Source organism: Cygnus atratus, chromosome 7 (genome assembly GCF_013377495.2).
Source record: "Cygnus atratus isolate AKBS03 ecotype Queensland, Australia chromosome 7, CAtr_DNAZoo_HiC_assembly, whole genome shotgun sequence".
Lineage (NCBI taxonomy): Eukaryota > Metazoa > Chordata > Aves > Anseriformes > Anatidae > Cygnus > Cygnus atratus.
In genome coordinates, this window is record NC_066368.1 from 25073420 (window position 1) to 25095683 (window position 22264).

General features: G+C 56.2%; 1 protein-coding gene across 1 annotated transcript in view; it reads left to right on the plus strand.

The window, feature by feature from the left end:
* The window catches only part of CDH23 (cadherin related 23), a 131489-nt gene that overhangs the window by 79839 nt on the left and 29386 nt on the right, over positions 1 to 22264 (plus strand). The window contains exons 13-34 of the mRNA XM_035537012.2: positions 937 to 1086; positions 1236 to 1394; positions 9504 to 9568; positions 9780 to 10017; positions 10115 to 10220; positions 10301 to 10428; positions 11688 to 11760; positions 11928 to 12044; positions 13034 to 13146; positions 14070 to 14177; positions 15308 to 15497; positions 15876 to 16021; positions 16159 to 16378; positions 16497 to 16649; positions 17108 to 17221; positions 17858 to 18006; positions 19387 to 19447; positions 19576 to 19724; positions 20562 to 20697; positions 20803 to 21191; positions 21285 to 21386; positions 22207 to 22209. Coding sequence (XP_035392905.2) covers positions 937 to 1086; positions 1236 to 1394; positions 9504 to 9568; positions 9780 to 10017; positions 10115 to 10220; positions 10301 to 10428; positions 11688 to 11760; positions 11928 to 12044; positions 13034 to 13146; positions 14070 to 14177; positions 15308 to 15497; positions 15876 to 16021; positions 16159 to 16378; positions 16497 to 16649; positions 17108 to 17221; positions 17858 to 18006; positions 19387 to 19447; positions 19576 to 19724; positions 20562 to 20697; positions 20803 to 21191; positions 21285 to 21386; positions 22207 to 22209 — 3069 coding nt within the window. The remainder of the gene's footprint in view (positions 1 to 936; positions 1087 to 1235; positions 1395 to 9503; positions 9569 to 9779; positions 10018 to 10114; positions 10221 to 10300; positions 10429 to 11687; positions 11761 to 11927; positions 12045 to 13033; positions 13147 to 14069; positions 14178 to 15307; positions 15498 to 15875; positions 16022 to 16158; positions 16379 to 16496; positions 16650 to 17107; positions 17222 to 17857; positions 18007 to 19386; positions 19448 to 19575; positions 19725 to 20561; positions 20698 to 20802; positions 21192 to 21284; positions 21387 to 22206; positions 22210 to 22264) is intronic.

Genomic DNA, 22264 nt, shown 5'->3' on the forward strand with positions numbered 1-22264 from the left:
ATTGTCTTTAGCTGAATCGGCTTTACATTTTTCATCCGCGGGGGGCGGGAAGGAGCATCGTGACTGGTGCGCCCAAGCATCCCGTGCCATGCCCAAGCATCCCATGCCATGTCCGAGCATCCTTTGCCACCCTGGCCATGAGCCCTCTGGGACCTCTGTGTGCTTGGGGAAGGAGCTCTTGTTTTGCTCTTCCTGGGCATCTCGGCCCTGTTGTTCGCTCCGGGTGGCTGGGAGGAAGGGAGTGAGGGATTTGAGAAGTGTGTGGAAAAAATCTCCGGAGCGGGGTACCAGTGGCGGCGCGGGCCGAGTCGGCCCCTTCTGCTGGGCAGCTGATAACAATTTGAATATTCAGATTTGCTTTCAGCCATCCGCAGGGGGCTCGCAGGCTCCAGGAACCGGGAGCAAGAAAAGCAGCATGGGGGCTGAAACCAAAAAAATAAACAGCGGAATAAATGTATGAACGGCACCTCACAGCAGCCCCCCCAATAAGCTGATGTTCTCCCCTTCTCCAGACCTCACATGGGGAGACTGAGGCACTCGAGTGGCTGGTAATTAGGGATGGCAGGTATCTGGAGACTGATCTCCTTCCCCAGCTGGAATTAATCCACCCTGCTCCCTCCCCGCAAACATTTGGGTTTCTTTTGATGTTTCAACTTTTATCTTGCGCCTCCAACTAACGTGCTCCTCGCTGGATTCCCAGCAAATCCCTCACATCTCGCTGCCACAAAAAGGGGCTTTCGCGTGCCGCAGGGACCCCAGCAGAGGCAGGAGACACGTGGAGGAGATGCAGCACGGTTTTGCGGGGAGGAGGGCGAGCAGGGATGCTGCTTGGGTCAGCAGTGCTCGGTGGTCAAGTGTCAAAAAAAAACAACGAGTTCTTGAGGCCGGCGCCAAGCCATGTGCCTTGGGTAACTGGCCTTCCTCTCCCCTTCCTAGGGCCCCAACAGCGTTTTTGAGGTCTACCTGGTGGGCAACAACTCCAACCACTTCATCATCTCGCCCACCTCCATCCAGGGGAAGGCGGACATCCGCGTCCGCGTGGCCGTGCCGCTGGACTTCGAGACCATTCCCCGCTATGAGTTTTCGGTACAGCGGCGCGAGGGATGGGGCGATGGGGTGTAAAACATTGAGGTTGGCTAGAGCCAAGAGGAAGGGAGTTATTTTCTGCATTAACATTTTTAAAATAATGGGTAATTTTGCAGAAGCTCCAACTCTCCCCTTGCCTCCCCACCCAGCTCTTTGCAAACGAGAGCATCCCCGACCATGTCGGCTTCGCGCGTGTGAAGATCAGCCTCCTCAACGAGAACGACAACCGGCCCGTCTTCAGCAAGGCCCTCTACAACGTCAGCCTCCTGGAGAACGCCACCGTGGGCACCACCGTGCTGCAGGTCCACGTGAGTAGGAGCATCCCAGATGCAGATCCCGCGTGCGGTGAGCAAATCGAGGGCTGTTGAGCCAAGGAAAGGATGGGGAAAGCGGGGAGCGGAGTGTGGAATGGGGTGGATTGAAGTGTTGTGGAGTGGTGCTGCTGGCCAGGGCTGCTGCTGGCCAGGGCTGCTCCTCTGGGATGAGAAATATCCCAAAGAGGAGCACCAAAAGCCATGCGATGCTTTGGGGTGAAGCGGTTGTGGCCCCTCCATACCTGCCTGCCCATCCCGAGAAGAAGAGCCCTGACAAAAGGGTTCGGTGTGTAAGTGTGTTTACTCTACAAACAGATGGTGTGAAACTGCACAGAGCCCCCGAGCTGTTCCCATCTGACAGTTATTAATATTTCAAGCAGATGTTGAGCTAGTCAGGCCGTCAGGCGCTGAACAATGAGGTTGTTACTGCCTCTCCTCTTCCCCCAACTTCCAGCTATGCCAGCATTTCGGAGCACACGCAAAACCGCCAGGAGTTGAATCCTCCGTGATAAATCAGAATGGATGCAATTAGCGCTGAAATCCAGCTTTGCCCTCCCAGCTGATCCCAAACTTTTCACAGCCTTCGGGCTCCTCCTCCTCCTGCTCCTGCTGCGGGATGCGGCTTTCCCAAACCATCCCAGACACCGCAGGGATGCTGGACATGAGGATGCTACCGCTGAAAAAAATAGGCAAAAGGAGACTCCGTTTGCAGTGACAAACGGCCATTCGTCTCCACAGCGTTTCAGCCCCTAACTGTGCCTGTTACCCTATAAATCAGCCGTGGAACAACCCCAGGAGCAGGCAGCTGCTGCTGCCTCCTGCTCCCTGCCCTTCCCTTTGCTGGTGTGGGGTCAGATCTGTGTCCCTGGGGCTCCTCGGACACCCCCAGGTCCCTTCCAGCATCACTCAGCCTCGTCCGCCCTCTAAGGTTTTTGCCTGCTCTCCGTTCTCTGCTTCGCATCCCCTCCTCTCCCTACCCATCCATCCATCCGTTTAATTCCATCCATGAGATGCATTTATCATACGGATTCGGGGAGCTACTTGCTTGCAGGGGAACATCTGGAGGGCCCAGCTTCAAGGGAAATCCTACCCGTGCCTGAGCCTCTTCCCACCCAAACTTCCCTCTCTCAGTTCTGCCCCAGCTACCAACAGATATTGAAATATTATTATTTTTTTTTCTGAAACAACTGGCCATGAAACCTTTTAATAACGTTACAGCAAAGGTCAGGGAAAGAATTTCACACTTCTTGAGCAAGCAGGCAGCCAGTATATAACTTTGTGCCCTCCAGGAGCAAGAGGCGCTGAGAGCATATGCTGCACCCTAAATTAACCGGGGTGCTTGACACCCCTGGCCGAGCGCAGCTGGTGGCTTTCTTGATGCGAGTGATGCTCTTGGACCACAAAAGGATAAATCTGTTGTGGGGAAGGATGAATTCCCCCTGCTCCAAGCTGTGGGTCTGTGACCAATGGGTGCGGAGGTCTCTGCTCCCTTTTTCCCAGCCCTGGAGGTCTGCTGGCCATCCCGAGCCTCTCATCGTGCTGAGGATGGTGGGGCTGGGGACAACCCTTATGGGGCTCCCTTGGGATGTGGGGTGTGGGCACCAGAAGGGATCATTCAGCTGAGAAGCTTTTTGGGGTGGAAGAAGCTGTGGGACCTCGCTTGTAGGGCCACCAAGACCCCAAGCTTCCTACCAGAGGAGTGGGGGGCTCAGCATCCCCTCCTGTCTGCTCGGATTCAGAGGGGTGGGCACGCGTCTCCTGCTCACTTGCTGCTGTATTTGTTAGACCTGGAGGGATGGGGAAGGGCAGTAAGACAAGGCAGCGGGAGGGAGGAATTAAGGGGCGGGAGGTCTCCTTAAGCTCCTCATATCCTACAGATCTGCACCGCCAAGCCCTCCTGAAAAGCTCCGATAACCAAAATCGTTAAAGCCCAAACAAACAGCGAGGAACTTGTTTTTTTAACCACGACAATGCCTCTCATTTGCCTTGAAGGGCCTGGAGGAAAACAATTCTCTGGAGAAACGTGGGAAGTAATCCCACCTCCCCGAGCCCTCTGGTCACCCCTGTCCAGTCCCCCCAGGGATGCAGCTGGCAAGCTGGGCCTGGTGATGCTCCCCCACAGCCTCCAGAGCCCAGGAGCCTTCTGAGGGGGCTGCTGAGGCTTTGCAGAGCACTAAAACACCCCCCAATGGTGGGGTTTGAGGCTTTGGGCTTGCTTTCCCCATAGATCTTCAGCAGCAGCCCACAGACCTTTCCCCAGCTCCCCCCTTTTGCCACCTCGCTTCCCTGGGAGAAACCTTGTTAGTAAGAGCCTAATGAAGTAAATGTGCTAATTAACCTTCCATTACTCTCCTCATTTAAGCAACCTTTAATTTGCTTGGCAAAGTTTCTCTCCTTCCCCACCCAGCTGTCAGTTGGCTGCTGCTGCTTCGATCTCTCTTCGGCCTCGCGTTGGGGATGGGAAAATCAATCCCGCCCTGATTTCCCTTCCCTTCTTTCCACCCATCCGTGAACACCAGGCAGCAAGAAAGTAATAACGTGGTTTTCCCACCCTGGACATCAATAAGCAGCTATTTAACATGCAAATCGCTCTCTCAATCAGAGCCTGCCCCATGCCCTCTCCCTCCTCTGGGCTCCCAATTGTGGGGTGGAGGCGAGGGACGGACCTGTTTTGGGGCAGCTCATCCTTGCTGGGAAGCCTTTGGCACGGCCACGGAAATATTTGGGATTTATCGTGTCGGGATGAGAGCCCAGGCAAGGCTCACGTGCCTGCGGATGGGGACAGGAGGTGACAAGGTGGGGCGAATGTCAGCGCCAGCCTCCCCGTTAGCATCTTAATCAGGCCCGTTGTTCGCAAGCCCCCCCGTGTGCCCCCGCTCCAGCTGTGCTTAAACAGAGCGAAATCACGTCCAATTTCCCTGGTGCTCAGGAGAAAATTGAATCCTTTATCTGCGAGAGGAGAGGCAAGCAGCACATACATGAAACAGTAAATAGTTAAATAATCAAAGCAGGCGATTCCAAATTGTCTGGAAAGTTAAACATGAGCGGCTTTTCTTCTTTGTGCTTGCCCCTTTTTTTAAAAAAACCTGCTCACACCCCTTGTTCCTTTTAAATATTCCTCTCGGTTCGGCTCTGTAAATACAGGGAAAGGGAGGAGGAGGTTTCCAGGTAGCAGCGTGATTGACGGATCTGAAGTCCTCGTCTTGCTGTCAGGGCCCAGTGCTCTTTGGCTGTGTTTATCTCTTTAATCTAAATATCAATCCGTAAGACCGAAATGGGGTGGAATAGGAATCATGACAGCCGAGGAGAGAGACACTTACTGCAGCTTTCGCAGCCGCGCCACGTCCTGATGGAGCTGTCAGGATAAATGCGCGGCTGCAAAGTGCAGAGGTGGCAAAAAAGGAACCGCAGCCCCCAAAAAGGGACAGGCACGGCGGCAAAACTGAGGCTCTGCAGCCCTTAAAAGGCTCCGAGAAGCAGCCGTGTGCTGTGTGGTGGAGGCTGGGGTGGCATTTGGGGTCCCTGGGGAATGAATGAGGTGTCCTCCTGGAGCATGTTCCTCTTTGGGATGAACAAGGAGCATCTCCCTTGGTCTCTCTAGGAGGACCTCCACATCTCAGGGATGCATTTTCGGCTTGCTACCCCTTGTTGAACTAAAAAGGGAGATGGGGCTGCGGGCAGGGGGGCACTGGGAATATTTCAGAGCTCACTAGGGATTTATATTTCCTGCATCGGACTCTGACCTTAATTTCTCTCGTTTTGCTGGGCCGTAAAATTCATTAGCGACCTACCGGCGCAGTGATTGAGATGTCAGCCAGGCAATTGTGTGGTTATTTAATCCATCAGACGTGCCGCTTGCCATTTGGGCGGACAACAGGAGAATATGAAATCAATACGGCTCATTAGCGGGGGACTCGCGCCCGGCTCTGTCGCGGTGCTCCAGCAAAACCCACCCAGGAGGGCACCTCAGCTGGCTTGGTGTCACCTTGGGGGTGGGACAGGGGGACAAAATATCGTGTTTGAGGCTCGTGCTAAAGGGCTAGGTTCAGCACAGTGTCCCTTGGCTCGCGGCTGAACCTGTGCTCTCCGGCCACTAAAGCACGGCCGCCCAGGCAAGTGTTAACCTGGCCGGCGAGGCGCTGCTGCTGCAGGGATGCTGTTAGAAAACACAATCAAGGAGCCCGGAGCAGAGGTGGGGAAGGCTCTGCTGTTCCCAGGGGGGTTGATTGGCTATTTTTCCCCCCCCCCCCTCCAGAGCCCTCTGGGGTCGTTAGTAGCGATTGAAGCCCTGCTTGGGGCGGCTGGGCATCTCCCTGCTCACTCCTCACCTCCATCCCTCCGTTGCGGCTAATCACGGCTGCCTGATTGCCGCCTCCCGCCAGGTTGGGGAAAAAGCAGCTTCCATCTGGGAAGCCGGTGCTTTAAGAAGGTTTTCCACCAGCTTCCTCTATCCGGCTTTGCAGCCCGGTGGTTACTTCTTGTGGCAACTCTGCCTTATCTCTTTCTCCTTCGCACCCTGAATCATCATGCAGGACGTGCCAGGGCTTGGCTGCTGTTCCCCCGCTCTGAAGGCCAGAGCTGGCATTTAAGAAGAGCCTCTAGTTTGTTAGCAGGCTGGGGTGGCTCAGATATTCAGTGTGGGGACACTGCCTTGCCAGCCCCTTGTCCCCGTGCCCGCCTGGCGAGGCAGGCAGGCGAGAATCACGGCCGGTCAGTGCGGCGCCCTGACAGCTTTCTGACGTCGGGTAATTGCTTTCCTGCTACGACTCTTTTAAGCAGCGAGCTCCTGGCCAAAGCAATTTGCTCCCCATCAATTTTTATTTCCTGGATTCTGAGTGCAGGGTAAGGGGGGATGAGGCCGGGAAACAAAGGTAGCGGAGGAGCACGGGCAGAGCCGTGACCCGCTCCTGGAGAGCCCATGGGAACCCCAGCATTCACCCATCCCATCCCATTCCCATCCAGACAGACCCAAATCAGCCTTTTGGTGGGCTTCTGGCTACCTCTGCCCTGCAGCCACTGGGTACTGACCCCCAGCTGCTCATCCTTCAGCCCCAACGAGGAGCGACACACCCTGGTGTGGGCTTCTCCTCACCCCCCTCCAGCAGGTTTTGATGGATTATTGCATTTTTTTGGTCGGCAGATTGGCGTGCACAGCTTTTGTCTCTTTAAGCACATCCCTGCTCATCCCGCCGAGCTGCTGCGAGCAGAGTTAATCTCGGGTAGTTTGCGGAGTCGTTCAGTCGGGCTCGGCAGATGATGAATGTCGAAACCATTACCAGCAAAGCGCCGGGGCTCCGTGGAGCTGTTTAAAAATGAATTCTCCCATGTAAATTTCTGCTCCATCAATCCTTACGACATGTCAAACATTGCCATTGTTTCCTGAACAAATTGCGCGGTGTGCCCTCTCCCGCGGATCCACACAGGAGGGCAGAGCCGCTCGCCCGGCACGGTGGGGAAGGACGGATGCGGGGCGAGCTCATGGGGCGAAAGGGAGACAGGTGAAATATTTGTGCCCAAGAGGTGGGACAAAGGTCTAGGCTGTGTGTTTGGGGTCGGCATCACCTGCAGCATCCCTGCGGTGGATCCCGTGGGTTATCCACGCTGCCTCTTCCCAGGACTCTCCCCGAGTTGCGCTGCATAAATGTGGTTTTGAGCAAAGCTCTGTGCCGGTGACAGCTCGTGAAGGGACAGCTGTGGACCTATGCTTTCATCCTGCCCTTTGCAGACTCCAGCGGGCAAATCCCCTCTTAATATTCCGGGCAACAGGCGAGCAGCCGCCAAAGCCATTTGATAGCTGCTTGAGGTAGAGCCCGGGGAAACTTCCAGCCAGATGCTTCTCCTCCCCGGCCTGGGTGCCGGAGGGGACCGGGTGGCGAGGGGACCGATCTGGAGGGAAACATTGAGAAAAGCCCTGCGAAGCCATCAGGATTTTGGCTCTTCTCCTCGTTCTGTCTCGGGACTGCTTTGCAAGAATGTGCGTGTTACCACTCCCGTGGGTCGAGCATCCGAGCATCTTTTCTACCATTTAGAGGTAAAAAGTTTGGTAATGCAGAAATGCACAAGGATCCAAAATTAAACATGCTGAACACATGTGGTTTGGGCTTTTTGCATATTCCCTGTCGCACACAAGTGCATCACCTCCTGCTCAGCACTAACAGAGCCCTCGAGCATGACCACCTCTTGTCTTCCCCGGTGCAAACAGAGCTAGCTCAGCTCAGCTCACTCAGCTGTACGGGGCAGAATCAGGCTGCCTGGCACCGTGGCTCCGTGCCTTTATTTGCCTTGGTGGCACTTTTAGCTGGCCCAGCAGCAACACCAAGGGCTGCTGGCCCTGTGCGCCGCGCAGCTCTGCGCTGACCTTCTCTTCACCTTCCTCCTTCCCTATATTTTTTTAGCCCAGCAGCAGAAAATTACACTTTCCCGGCGTTGTCTGTCACTGCAATAAGCACTTACAAGTGCAATCGCACGGGGCCAAATGAAGGGAATTAGTTTTGCCCGTGCTTTGTGGTCCTGGCAGGTCCCCTGTAAATCATTATCTCATCACCAGCCGATCCAGGTGCGTGGAAAATGCCTTTCTTGTCCCAAGCAGTTAGGGATTAATGGGACCTAGGGCTGTGAGCACAGACATAGAGCCTGGGAAAAATCCTGGCTGGAAAGTTGAGGTCGCAGGTGATGATGAGGTGCCCAAAGGCACTCCAAGGGAAGGGGCATCTCCACCGGTGTCCTCCAAGGAGCAGCTGGCCCAAGAGGGATGGCTGCAGGCAGGGTGGATTTGGGTAGGTTTGCTCTGTTTGGCTGAGTCCAGCGTGCACAAATAGAAATCAAGTCTGAGCAGTGGGGAGGAAAATCAGCAAAATGGGTTGGGCTGGAAGGTCGGCTCCACCAGGACACGCTTCAGCTGGCGTGAAGCAGCAACGATTAACCAGCCAGGGTAAGGAAGCATTTTGGGGGAAAAATGAGTGAATTCGGGCGAGTTTTCACACTTTCACCCCATGGCATGGCAGGTGGGGGGGCAGTGAGATGAGCTCAAACTCCTGCTCTGCTGGCAAGGGTACCCAAGGCTGCCAATAAATCAGGAGGGTTTCGGGAGCGGGTTGTGCTCCATGCCAGTCCTAAAATACAGCCTCTTGATGGTATCTGGACATAAAATGTGTCTTTGACCCTGCTTTTTCAGAGGCTTGGTGGTGTCTAAGTAATCCAGTCAGGACTCAATTTAGAAAATATACTGGGGGGAGGGGAGGTATATTTTGGGGCTTATATTCCACTTCCTTCATCTAAATATAACATTTTCTGGCCCTTGTTTCTTGCCTCCATTCATGCATATTTTATATATTCATTAGAGAAAAGTCTTTAAAACACACATAAATCTCGCCTCGCTCCTCTGGAGCTGGCACACTGAGTCTCTCACACCTCGCCCGGAGGCAAAGCCTTCCCGTGGCAAAGCCTGTCAGGATTTGTGCTTCCCAGGTCATCCTTCTTCTTCCGTACATATTTTGTAGCTTTCTGATTAGAATTTCTCTGCTGGACTCTCCTCTGTGGAAACAGGGCTGCTCGCAGCAGACAGCTCTCGTCTCTGTTTTCTTGAAAATCTCGTCTGCCTCAAATTGCCATATTTCATGCGCGCTTCCCAGATTAGCTCAGCATGTCGGTGCAAGTCAGGAGGCATAACAGTCCCCACCAGTGGAGTTTCTGGAGATGGTGCTGAGTGCTGGAGAGATGCTATCTCCAGCTGGTGGCCAGTCAAGGATCCCCCAAAGAGCCCAAAGATCCCCATCCCCAGCTCCATTGGGTGCTCAGCAGCAGCGTACGAGGTGGGCAGAGAGACGAGGGTGGTAGGGAAGGAAGAAGAAGTTTGGGCTTGCACACCCGTTTTGGGTGGATGTTGGAGGCAGCATCTGCTGCGGATGCTGCTGGAGGAGGTGGAGGGTTGGCTGGGCTGAGCATCTACCGACCCGCCCCAGAGCACGCCACCTGGCAAAGAGATGAACCCTCTTTAGGCAAGAATGTAAATGAAGGTTTTCCGTGAGTCGTGATGGATCCGCTGGTGTGTGCAATTCCCATATGTAGCTTCATTTATTAACTAACTTTTTTTTTTTTTTTTAGGCAACTGACAATGACGTGGGCACCTATGGGAAAGTCAGTTACTTCTTCAGCGATGACCCTGACCGGTAAGTGGCTGAACCACCGGGATAATGTTGATCCTCAGAACCCCTCCTAACTCATTGAGAGCTCACGTGGCAAATTTAGGATGCCCTTTGTGTCCTACCTGGACAAAGGCACTGTGCTGCCTTGAACATGTGCCACTCATCCCACCGTCAGGCTAACATCTCCCCATCTCCAGTGTTTGGTCACCAGGGCTTGCCCCCCTCTCTCCCCCAGTTTCTCCCTGGATAAGGACACGGGCGTGATCCTGCTGACGGCTCGGCTGGACTTTGAGACCACGCAGCGCTACACCCTGACCATCATTGCCCGGGACGGCGGCGGGGAGGAGACGGCGGGGCGCGCCAGGATCAACATCCTGGACGTCAACGACAACGTGCCCACCTTCCAGAAGGAGGCGTACCTGGGGGCGCTGCGTGAGAATGAGCCCTCCGTCACCCAGGTGGTCCGACTCCGGGTAAGGGACGAGCAGGGGCGAGGTCCCCATCCACCATCCCTCCTCGCAGGGCCAGGACCAGCTCCCGTGCTCACCCCTTGCCTCCTGTCACACCTAGGCGTCTGACGAGGACTCGTCTCCCAACAACCAGATCACGTACAGCATCGTGCAGGCGTCTGCCTTCCGCGAGTATTTCGACATCACGGTGTTGGAAGGGTACGGAGGTGAGCACCAAGGTGGTGTCGACAGGCTGTCCCCAACCCATCCTGTCCAGTGCTGAGCACCACGCCTTGCTTCCTTCCAGTGATAAGCGTGAACCACCCCCTGGACTACGAGCAGGTCACCAACGGGGTCATCTACTTGACCGTGATGGCCAAGGATGCCGGCAACCCACCACTCAACAGCACCGTCCCTGTCACCATCGAGGTGTTTGTAAGTATGAGGTGAAGGATGTCCCATGGGGGACCAGGCAGAGACGGGGGGCAGCAGTGGCCAGGGACACCCCTTCGCCCCTACGTTGCTCAACATGAACAAGTCTACCCGAAGAGCACGCTTCTACTGATCATCACCTCCTGGCTGACTGTCCGCTGGTGGCTTTCAAGTAGACGTCACTTTTGTGCTTCTCAGCCAAAGGGGTTTTCTCTCAACTGGGTAAAAAGAATATATATAATGGGGAGAACAGGAAGAAAATGAGGAGGAAACGTTTGACAACGGCACTTCAGGAAAAAAGAGCCATGAAAAGGCAGAGCGATAGCAAGTGGGAAGGGAGGGGATTTTTTTTCCTCCTTTGGTTGTTGGTTTTTAATAAAGAAGTCAAACTCGCCTTGTAGATCTCCCATTAGGGGACAATACGCTTTGTAGCAGGAGCCGCCGAGTCAGAACTAATAGCGCGCGCGGTGCCGGGAGCCGGGGAGATATCAGCGCTAATAAGCCTCTGCCTCGCTCGCTGACGCCCCGCTTGGGGCAAGCAGCTTTTTGAAGGGCTTTTGGGGCTTCATGTGGGACGAGGGACCAACCCTGTCCTGCAGCGGGCTTCCCATAACTCTGCCCAGGTGGAGAGCTGGCCAGAAATGAGCCCCTGCCTCCCCAGGAGCTGGTTCACAGTGCTGTGGCGATGCTGAGCACGGCCTGATTAACTCAGGACCGCTAACGAAAGGGTGTGGCAGCTGCCCTGGCTTGTACACACCTAAACTCAACCGTGGTGTAGCTGCAGGTCTCTGAGGGTGAGGTCTCTCCATTTCCAGCTCCCCCTTCACTGGTTTGCCTTGGGGATGGTTGCAGTTTCCTCCTTGCCCCGGTGGGGAGAGCCGGGTGATGCTCTGGCTGACTAAAGACCACCTGCTTCCAGAAACGGGAGCAGAGGATGGCAATTTAATTACAGTGTGATGGGCATCGTTGGCACGTGAAATTGCCTCTGATATCCAGTTCGGTGGCAGCAGGAGCAGCTGAGCCTGAGAAAACATCTCTGGAGCAGCCCCAGCACAACAACAATCCTGTAGCAGTGCTTTAACACCCCAGCAGCTCCATCCTTCCCTCTCTGTGCAGCTGAATTTGGTGCTCAGCCCTCTGCACCTTCCTCCATGAGCTGGTCTTGCGATGCGGGAGCATCCTCCACCCACAGCAGCCTCTCACACCGTCCCCAGCTCAGCGCCCTCCTCCCAGCCAAATTCTTGCCCTTGTCTTTGCTGCAGGACGAGAACGACAACCCGCCCACGTTCAGCAAACCCTCCTACGTGATAGCTGTCATGGAGGACATCATGGCAGGTAAGAGTCATGCTCCTCTCCAGGCAGCCCCTGGGGCCATGGGGGTGTCACAGCCAGCCTGGGGTATAGGAGCCCCTCGGTCAATGGGGGACTGCTTGAGGTGCTGGGGGACAGGGTGATGGGGTGGATGACTTCTCCAGCCCTCGTTTCTTTCCCCCCCCTACAAGGTGCTACCGTGCTGTTCCTCAATGCCACGGACCTGGACCGGTCCAGGGAGTACGGGCAGGAGTCGATCATCTATTCCCTGGAGGGCTCCTCTCATTTTCGGATCAACGCTCGCTCAGGTGAGCCTCCGTGTGCGTGCTCCCTCTTCTCCATTCCTCATTTTTCCCCCAGTTTTCTTCCCTTTTGTTTCCCCCTTCCCAAGCTCCTTTCCAAGCAGCCTGCTTAGGAGAAACACGATGTAAGGGAGAGGCCAGACTGGGTCACCGGGGAGGTTTTGGGAGAGGCACCAGCAGAAGGTCCCAGGGGACCTTGAGAAAAAGCTGGCAGTTTGGCTGCTAGGGCTTGCATTAGTCAAAGGCCTAGTGAATGAATGCTTCCTTCCTCATGGGCATCTTTTTGGTTTATTAAGGGCAGGAATGCTGACAAAGCTGCAACCACTGCAGCAAGGAGCTCCTTTTGTCCGTCTGTCCAGCATCCCCAAGTGAAGCTGCACATGGGGGTCTAGGAAGGAGGGAAGGGGTGATGATGGTGTGTCCTGGGACATGGGAGAAGCCAAGAGCTATCCACCAGGGCTCCAAGTCCAGGCTCTCCAAGCCTGCCCTACAAGACTGAGCTCAGCTGGGTGCCAGTCTGCGGGCAGGAGCCATCCATCATTACGACACCTGTACGCTCAAACCACTTGTCCTGTGATTAATTTTTTCAGTGCACGAATTAGTCGGTGCCACGAGAGTTTGAAGGCAGATGTATTTTAGGAAGACCTTTAGCCCTGCAAATTTCCCTTGCCGGGATTAGTTTTGCCCCTCCAATCATTGTGTGGATGAGCTTTTCCAATGGTGTGCCAGTGCTTCTGTAGAGCAGCTCGGGCACCATGCGTAGAACAGGCTCTTTTGGGGTTTGGGGGGCCCAAAACAGCACATAGCCCCCAGGAGGAAGGGAGGGCATGGGTATCTTCATATATTTACAGGACAATGCCTGTAAATCCCTTCCAGGGTCCCTTCCGTCTCCATTATGGCACATCCCCTTTTCCACCAGTGCTGCTGTTCCCCAGGCCCTGGGTGGGAAGTGACCATACAACATCCCCCATCCCTCTCGTCCCCTCTGGCTGCAGGGGAGATCACGACCACATCTCTGCTGGACCGAGAGGCCAAATCCGAATACATCCTCATTGTCCGGGCCGTGGACGGGGGTGTGGGGCACCACCAGAAGACGGGCATTGCCATGGTGAGTGCGGGCTGGCCCCAGGACCTTCCCCAGGACAGCCTGGTGCCTCTCCTGCTGCCCACAGCCTGTGCAGAATGCCTCGCCAGGGTGTGTAGGTCTGGAAATGAGGCTCTCCATCCCGGCCAGCCATGTACCGCGGCGCCACTTGACCTTCTAGTGCTTTGCATGTCCGTCTCTCCACGCGATCGCGGCAGCAGGAGCGTGTTCCTCCAGCAGCACAGCTCTCTTTGTCAGTGCCTCTTGAGAAAATGCTTGGTTGGAGAGCCTGCAGGAGCGCTTAGTTGTGCCTGATGACTGCTATTCACACACTGCCTGGATCAAGGGCTTCCAACTGCTTCTTTGATTCGTGGGCTCCTCGGAAGGGTCTGGTGGAGGTGTGGGCCGTTGTGCAGCAGATTGGAGCATCTTGGCTATGGCTTTGCCTTGCCCCTCGCTGACGCTCCTCTCGTTTGCAAAAGGGGCTCTAAAAATCTCTGGAAATGTCAGGTCAGAAGGCAAGGACCCATCTCTATGGCCCCATGTTGGAGCATTTAATTGCATTTGGGTTCTTTTTCTCCCCGAATGCCTGGCTGGGTTGTAGGAGGGATATCCCACAGAACAGAGAAACATTTCTTTTGTGCCAAAGAGTTCCCTAAAACAATTGTCACTGTGCTGAGGGCCATCAGGAGGGGTAGGATCCGGGTTGGAAACTGGAAGCTCCCCATGGAGCATCCCAGAGGCAGGACACACCTTGGGGTGCTGTGTTCACTTTCAGGGCTCCAGATGGGAGGATGCTCTCCTGATACCTTCACTGAAAGGCAAAAATAGGCTTTGTGCAACACAAACAGCAATTAGGACAAGAAAAGAAAAAAAAAAATAAACCACCACCACCCCTATTGCTCGCGCAGATGTGGTGGCAGCTGAGCCTGAGTTCTGCCTTGCAGGTGAACATCACGCTGCTAGACATCAATGACAACTACCCCACGTGGAAGGACGAGCCCTACTTCATCAACCTGGTGGAAATGACCCCCCCCAACTCAGATGTCACCACAGTACGTGCGTGGGGAGGCAGCTGACAAAGCCTCCTCCTTCTCCTCCTCCTCCCCCTCCCACAGCCAGGTTTCCTCCCCAAGCCTTGTAGATGTCAGTCCTAAAGGTTCCTTCTCGCTGCCCATCCCATGTGTTTCTCCGCTCTGCTGGGGTTATTTTTTTTCCCCCAATTGTGTGGGTTTTGGCCAAGTTCTCCTTTTCTTAGCCTCGCCTGCGACCTCCTTCAAGGACCTCTCTGAAAGACATTGATTTACAGCCTTTCAAATCCCGCTGGTGAAATAAAAGAGAAGGAGAGCACAAGCCTTGCACTCCATCACGCCGGGAGAAAAATGACGGGCACGAAACGGAAAATAAATGAGGGGAAAGTGAGGAGAATCCACAAAATGGTGTAATGGGGAAGGCTGCGAGAGAAGACTGCTGGGGAGGGGACCAAAAGGTCTGGCAGGCGAGGCAGGAGGTGTCAAGTCTCCATGGGGTCTCTTGCAGCCCCCAGCCCCTCCTGGGGGAGCCTGCAGGTCCCCCCGTGCTCTCCCCATGTCTCCAAAGGGTGGCAGGGAGCCTCTGTGGAGGCCGTGGTCACCTTGTGTGGACTTCCCCATTAGCGGCTGGGAGCTAATTACTGTCATCCATACGGTGGGAAGTCAGCTGGGACGAGCAACAGGAGCTGGGGAAGTTACAAGTGCAATGAAGTTGGGTTTGAGGTTGTTTTTATGGAAATGTCCCCAGTAATTAAAACATCATGGAGGGAACAGCAAAGCACCAAATATCCGGCGTGGAGGGGAACTCCACCAGTGAATTACTTCCAGCGTTTCCTCTGCAGCAGCACAAGTTCTTTAGCACGCCTCTTTGTCCCCTTTATTTTATTTTTCTGAAGGGTGCCTATTTCTAGCTGCCTTTATTTAAAAAGCAAAAAGCCAGCGGCTGCTGCGTACTCACGGCTCCCTTGCCATGCCAGCACCTGCTGGGCTTGCAAGACAATTTTGGTGAAATTCAATACAGCGCTTAGGGACGCAAAGTCCCTGCGAGGCGTCATGGAAACACAGCTCAGCCATGCTATCAGACACCGGTGAACCCCCACCTGGGAGCCCCGGATCCTCGCCAGCCTCTTGGTTATAATTCCTGCTCGTTCCAGGTGGTGGCTGTGGACCCGGACCTGGGGGAGAACGGCACAGTGGTGTACAGCATCCGCCCCCCCAACAAGTTCTACAGCCTCAACAGCACCAGCGGCAAGATCCGCACCTCCGGCGTGCTGCTGGACCGCGAGAACCCCAACCCACAGGAGGCCGAGCTGATGCGCAGGATCGTGGTGTCGGTCACTGACTGTAAGCTGGCCGGGGTGTGAGGACACGGGTGTTGAGGGCAGGGACAGAGCCAGATGGTCCTTGGGACCTGGCACGTGAATCCCAGGCTCACTGCAGGGCACGAGCAGAAAATATAGGGAATATCTGGAGGAGGATGGCAGCGCTGCTGCTTGTTGCATGCCCTTTCCATGTCTCCAGCTGGTTTTGAAGAGCAGGGGGTCATGTTTAACCTTAACTCTGCCCCTTCCCGTGTTGGCACTGCGCTGTCCCATCCGTGCTGCCAGGAGGACAGGATTAAGGACAGAGCGTCCTGCCTGCCCCTGGGGAGCTCTCCCTGTGTGGGGACCTCGTCCTCGGGCAGGAGGCACTGACCTTGCCCCCTGCCCCGTTCCCCCACAGGTGGGCGGCCGCCCCTGCGAGCCACCAGCAGCGCCACGGTGTTTGTCAACCTGCTGGACCTGAATGACAACGACCCCACCTTCCAAAACCTGCCCTTCGCCGCTGAGATCGCCGAGGGGCTTCCCACAGGCACTTCTGTCTTCCAGGTGGGCGCCTCCCACCCCTTGCTCCCTGTGGTGCCTCGAGGCCCCTTTTTTTCAAGCTGGCATCTCCAGGGCTCAGGGTTTATGTATGGCACTCCTCGTCCCCCATGCTCACCCTTCCCTCTGTCCTCTCCCCCCAGGTGGTGGCCATCGACCTGGACGAGGGCCCCAACGGGCGGGTGACGTACCGCATGCAGGTGGGGATGCCCCGCATGGATTTCCTCATCAACAGCACCAGCGGGCTCGTCACCTCCACCGCTGTGCTGGACCGGGAGAGGATCGCTGAGTACTACCTGCGGGTGGTGGCCAGCGACGCCGGCGCGCCCTCCAAAAGCTCCACCAGCACCCTCACCGTCAAAGGTCCCGAAATTCATGGGTTATCCTCAAGGGGATGCTCTGGGATGCTCAGCGCAGCAGGGATGGGATTTGGGGAGCTGGCTGCAGCCCCGGGGACGCTCAGCCCCTCTCCCTCTTGCAGTGCTGGATGTGAATGATGAGAGCCCCACCTTCTTCCCAGCCATCTACAACGTGTCGCTGCCCGAGGATGTGGCCCGGGATTTCAAGGTGGTCCGGCTCAACTGCACAGACGCCGACGTCGGGCTCAACGCCGAGCTCAGCTACTTCATCACAGGTATGTCAGTCACCCTCTGCTCATCCAGATGAGGAGCCTTTCTCCTGCTGATTTTCACCAGACTGGCTTTCGGGGGGATTTGGGGATCTTCTCTAAAGGTCTGGGTATGTTTTTGGCTCAAAACTCCTGCACCCAGCATGGGTAATGGGTACAGCTTAGGGGAAAGCCCCAGCTTTTGGGACGCCGTGGTTAGGAGCGTGGGATCGCTCGAGTCTCACGTTCCCAAAACTGGGGCGGTATCGCCCTCTGCTGCACCAGCTCCAGCTCTGCCAGGGGCTCTTTGCTACTTGCAAGCTTTTGCCCCCGGGCGTCCCCTACAAGATTAATGCTTAATGCTGCTGGGAGGGCATCCAGTAATGCGCATTTGAATCGAGGCATCCCAGACGTGTCGCATCAGGGGTGTTTTTTTTCCCCTGCCCTGGTGAAGACGACATCCCAGTCCTTGTTCCTTGCTGCAGGTGGGAACCAGGATGGCAAATTCGGCGTCGGCTTCAGGGATGGGGTGGTGAGGACGGTCGTGAGCCTGGACAGGGAGACGGTGGCGTCATACGCTCTCATCCTGGAGGCCATCGGTGAGGGTTTCTCCCTGTCCCTGCAACCTCTGAAGCGCCCGTGCTTGGTGTCAGCACCTCACAGCCCATGCACACTATCGTGCCCTGGTCCCACCATGATTTTAGAAGACAGCCACTTCACCCCTTGGCCCTGGGGTTTTCCCTTCCCCGTTTATCCCCAGTACCGCAGCATCGCTCCCCTAATGCCCAGCCACGCTTCAGTTCAGTGCCTGCCAGCTCATCCCCAGCCACCTGGCATGGGCAGAGGACCTGGCACCAAAGGCATCCTGGCCACCGTCCCCAGAGCTTTATAATGATGTACCTGTGTGCAGAAGGCTTGGGTGTCCCTTTTGAGTGGAGAAATAAGTGGCCTGCTCAGAAATTTTGGGGGTACAGCATTGCAGGTGCCACGGGGATGCTGCACCGTGCTCACCTCCCCGACCCCTCACCTCCAGCAGCCCCTTCCAGCACAAAGTGCCCTATTAAACTGCAAACCCTCTTGTTAATGGGGTCGCTGCCTGTCCTCTGGGCCTGTCCCCTACTTCCCAGTGAAACAGACACCAGGGTAACACTGGTGGAGCTGCCAAAGGCTGGGCACCCCCCATGCAAAGAGGTGGGGGTGACCAAACCCCACTGCTGCTTTCCCCCTCCCCACAGACAACGGCCCCACGGGGAACCGTCGCACAGGGACCGCCACCGTCTATGTCACTGTGCTGGACGTCAACGACAACCGCCCCATCTTCCTGCAGAGCAGCTACGAAGCCAGCGTCCCCGAGGACATCCCGGCCGCCAGCAGCATTGTGCAGGCACGTGGCTCGCCCTTCCCCAGGGAGGGTTTTGCTGGGAGAAAAACAAGAAATTTGCCCCAATTATTTGGGGGGGGGGGGGGAGAAAACTTATGCATTTGCGAGGTCCCTTGGCCAGCTGCCTCCCATCTTTCTCCCAAAAGGAGCTGAGAGCAGGGATTTCCACGGGGAGGGTGGAGAGTGCATGCAAAGAGAGCTATGAGCATTTGGGCTCTTGCTTTGCTTTTTGTTCCCTTTTGAGCGAGCTGCGGGCAGGGCTGAATGGCTCAGCCAATGCTTAATGAATGCGGGTATTCACTCGGGCTTCCAGCACCCCTTCCAACCTACCTTCCAGCCTGGGAAGGCTCCTGCTGTCTCGAGTCCTTCTCCCAGCACTGGGAAGGTGGCAGCTTTGTCCTGGCTCCCACGGGATGGGAGGCAGAAGGAAGGGGGCTTTCCACCACACAGGTGGTCCCAAAGCACAAGCATCCCAGGGCAGGAGGAGAGCACGAACCTCCCTGAAGAAATTAAACCAGTTTTCCCTTTTCCCAATGACTCCTGTAAGTGCTTCAGGCTACTGTTGGCTGCTGCAGGCTCTGCCAGCAGAAAGGAGTGTTGTGTCCAAGCCGGCAGTGGCTGCCAGCTTCCAAAGGCCACTTTCGTGCAGCCACAGGCGTGTTTACCTGTTCCCACAGCTCGTTTACTGAAGCAGGTTTTGGGCAGAGAGCCGCAGCACCCATGCTCTCACCCCAGCTGCTGAGCAGCATCCGGCCACAGGGGCTGTGGGTCTGCTCGTGCCGCTGCCATCCACGGGGCGGGCGGGTTCATGGGGGCAGCAGCCAGGCTTCCCCCAGTCAAATATTGAAAAAAAAATTGTTCCGAAGGGCTCAGCTAAATGCCTTTAATTGCTGATTGGAAACTATGAGAGAAACAGCAGGGGTGAGCTGGGTGGAAAACGAGATGCTGCAGCAGAGGAGGCGAGTATCGCTTGCTGCGTGACGCAGGAGGAAACCACGTCCAGCCAAAACCGCAGGGCCTGGGAGCATTTTTCAGGGCACAGAGGGGTAGGGAATGGCACAAAATGCTGCAAAGCTTGGTTTCCCTCTCCTAAACTTTCCTAGCTGTACCGTTTGGGCTTGCTCAATAGCTTTTCTGTGGGTGGGAGCTGGTGTGCCCACAGCCTGGGCATCCTCGCCCGGATGGTTTGCAAGCAGCAACCTCCTTGGCTTGGATGCTTTTTGGGAAGCGGTGTCCTTGGGCAAAGCACTGCAGTGTTGCTCAGGGACACCAGAGGGGACCATTGTGCAGCAGCTGAGGTCCCCAGGCTCACCCTGAGCCCATCCTGACCCTGCTGGGTTGTGCTCTGCAAGCTTCACCCCCTGCTTTTCTTTCCTCGCGAAGGTGAAAGCCACAGACGCAGACGAGGGCGTCAATGGGAGAGTGTGGTACAGGATCGTCAAGGGTAAGTCCAGCTCCATGTGGGGCTGGGCAGGATGCTCCTGGAGCCACCTCAGCGCTGCACAAAGCACATTTGGGGCAGCAGGGGGGCACGCACTGGGCACCAACGCTGTTGCTTCCTCGCCCCCCCAGGGAACGAGCACCACAACTTTCGGATCAACCCCAGCAGCGGGCTGGTGATGCGCGGCTTGCGGCCCCTGGACAGGGAGCAGAACTCATCGCACGTGCTGGAGGTGGAAGCTTACAACACAGAGCAGGGCCCCATGCGGAGCTCCGTACGGGTACGGAGCCCGGGGCTGAGCTGTGGGTGTTCTTGGCAGCTCCCAGGGGTGCTGCAGCAGCCAGCAGTAATTTCCAGCCCTCGCCGAGTGGAGGCAGGCGTGCAGGAAGCTCGAGAGACCTGGCATGGAAATGCTGACGGAAAGTCTCCGTGGGTGGAGAAGAGGGTTTTGGTGGTGGGGGTGGCTTTTTTTTTTCTATTTTCCTGTGACATTTGGGTGCGCTGGGGCTGCGGAGTGCCTCGGCATGCTGGAAACCACAGGGCCAAGCACCTAGTTAAATTAGAGAGGGCCTAATTGTAATAATCTTGAGCAGCGCAACAGCGACTTCCTTCCTCCAGGAGGGGTTCCCACGAAACTTGATCCACCATCCCACCCCTCTGGTCACACCATATTTATTTTTAGACCCACCGAGCTGGTGGCGGGCTCTGGCTGAGTGCTACAAGCCCACGGCACCAGTTGGAAGGCAGAAGGAGCGAGGCTGTCCCTGGGGAAATGCGAGAAAAGGCAGCTTGACCTGCAGGCCGTGAACTCTGCACGTTTCCCACGAAGCCAGCAGCGCTCCTGCAGTGCAGGGCCTCCAGCTGGGGAGGTTTGGGGCAGGGGATCCCAAAGAGAAGTGATATGATACTGAGCCAGGGAAGGATGAGTCTCCCTGCACCATGGGGACCACCAGCTCATGCTGCTTCAAGCCACCATGGCTCCTCCAAATTTCCCTGGAATTACAGGGGATGGATTCACGGGAAGGGGAAGGGTACCTGGTGATTCGTGCCATGCAGGTTTGGTGCTCCTCTGAATTCATCATGCCCTCCCACCGCATTTTTTGGGGGGGTTTTGCAGGTGATTGTCTACGTAGAGGACGTCAACGACGAGGTGCCAGTGTTCACCCAGCGTCAGTACAACCGCCTGGGGCTGCGGGAGACAGCTGGCATCGGGACCTCGGTGGCAGTGGTGAGGGCCACTGACCGAGACACAGGTAGGGAGCCAGGGAGGGGGCCAAAAACCCCATGGGGTGGGCTCAGCCTCGGTGGTACTGCCCCCATGGGATGTTTGGTCCAAATTCACTGTGCTCCTGCTCCAGGGAATGGCGGGCTGGTGAGCTACAAAATCCTTTCGGGCGCCGAAGGGAAGTTTGAGATCGATGAGAGCACTGGCCTCATCACTACCGTCGACTACCTGGACTACGAGACCAAAACCAGCTACCTGATGAACGTCTCGGCCACAGACCAGGCGCCTCCCAACAACCAGGGCTTCTGCAGCGTGTACGTCAGCCTGCTGAACGAGCTCGACGAGGCCGTGCAGTTCTCCAACAGCAGCTACGAGGCCGTCATTGTGGAGAACATCCCACTGGGCTCTGAGGTGCTCCGCGTGCAGGCGCGCTCCATTGACAACCTCAACCAGATCACCTACAAGTTCGACCCCAACACCAACGCCCAGGCGCTGTCCCTCTTCAAGATCAACGGCATCACCGTGAGTGGTCTTCTTCGGCATGATCTTCCTCGGTTGGGTTGGCCACCGCGGGTGCTGAGCCCAGTGGTGGATGTGGCTCTTCGTCCTCGGCAGGGCGTGATCACGGTCAAAGGCCAGGTGGACCGGGAGAAGGGGGACTTCTACACCCTGACGGTGGTGGCCGATGACGGGGGGCCGAAGGTTGACTCTACAGTGGTGAGCGGCTTCGTCTTCCTTCTCTTCTGCCCAATTGTCACCCAGGTTTTGGAGAACGCCGCAATCACGTTGGTGTCTTCCATTGCCCATTTGTACAAGCTCTGCTGGGCCTGACAGACCCTACTCCCGTACCCTGCACTTCTCCAACCCGTGCAGGCAAACAGTAGGGTCTGGAAACCCCAATTTGGGGGAAACCCTGCTTTTGCATGAGCACGGGCCACTGCATTTTATCTTCTGTATATCACAGTGTCATATTTCTTGGAACACATGCGCACACACAAAACAACACTAGGGTTTGCAGATCTCTTACCAAACTAAACCAGTAAGTAGGCAAATCTGGGGGGCCTCAAACTACTTCCCTGCGGTTTATGCTGATGGGGAGCGTTATATTTGGCAGTTTCGAAGGCAGCTGAGCGGGGGTGATTTGCATCTTCCCGCCGCAGCGGGCGGCACACAGTGCGCAGGCAGGCACCGGCGGCTGGGCTGGCACGGACAGAAACCAGAAAGGCGCCAGGTTTGGGGCACCTGGTCCCCCGGGGGGGTTTCGAAGCCGGCAGCTTGTTCTTGTGTTTTGAGACCTCGTATCTGGGTGATGAAGGTGATGCTGGAGGAAGGAGGTATCAAGGAGGCCACGGTTGCCATTCCTAAGCTCATGGGTGCTGGTGGCCTCGCTGTCCTGCTCCAGCCTCCCACAAATTAGCTAAAACCCCATGGGGACATGCCCACCCTGCCCCACGGTGGGCTGGAAGACACGTGCCTGACTCCTCACCACCACTAACTTGTTTTTTTCTCTTTGTTTTCTCTGCTTCCCCTCCGACAGAAGGTAAGCACATCCATCTCGCCGGCATCACCTCAGGGGGCAGGATCAGTCCCAGATG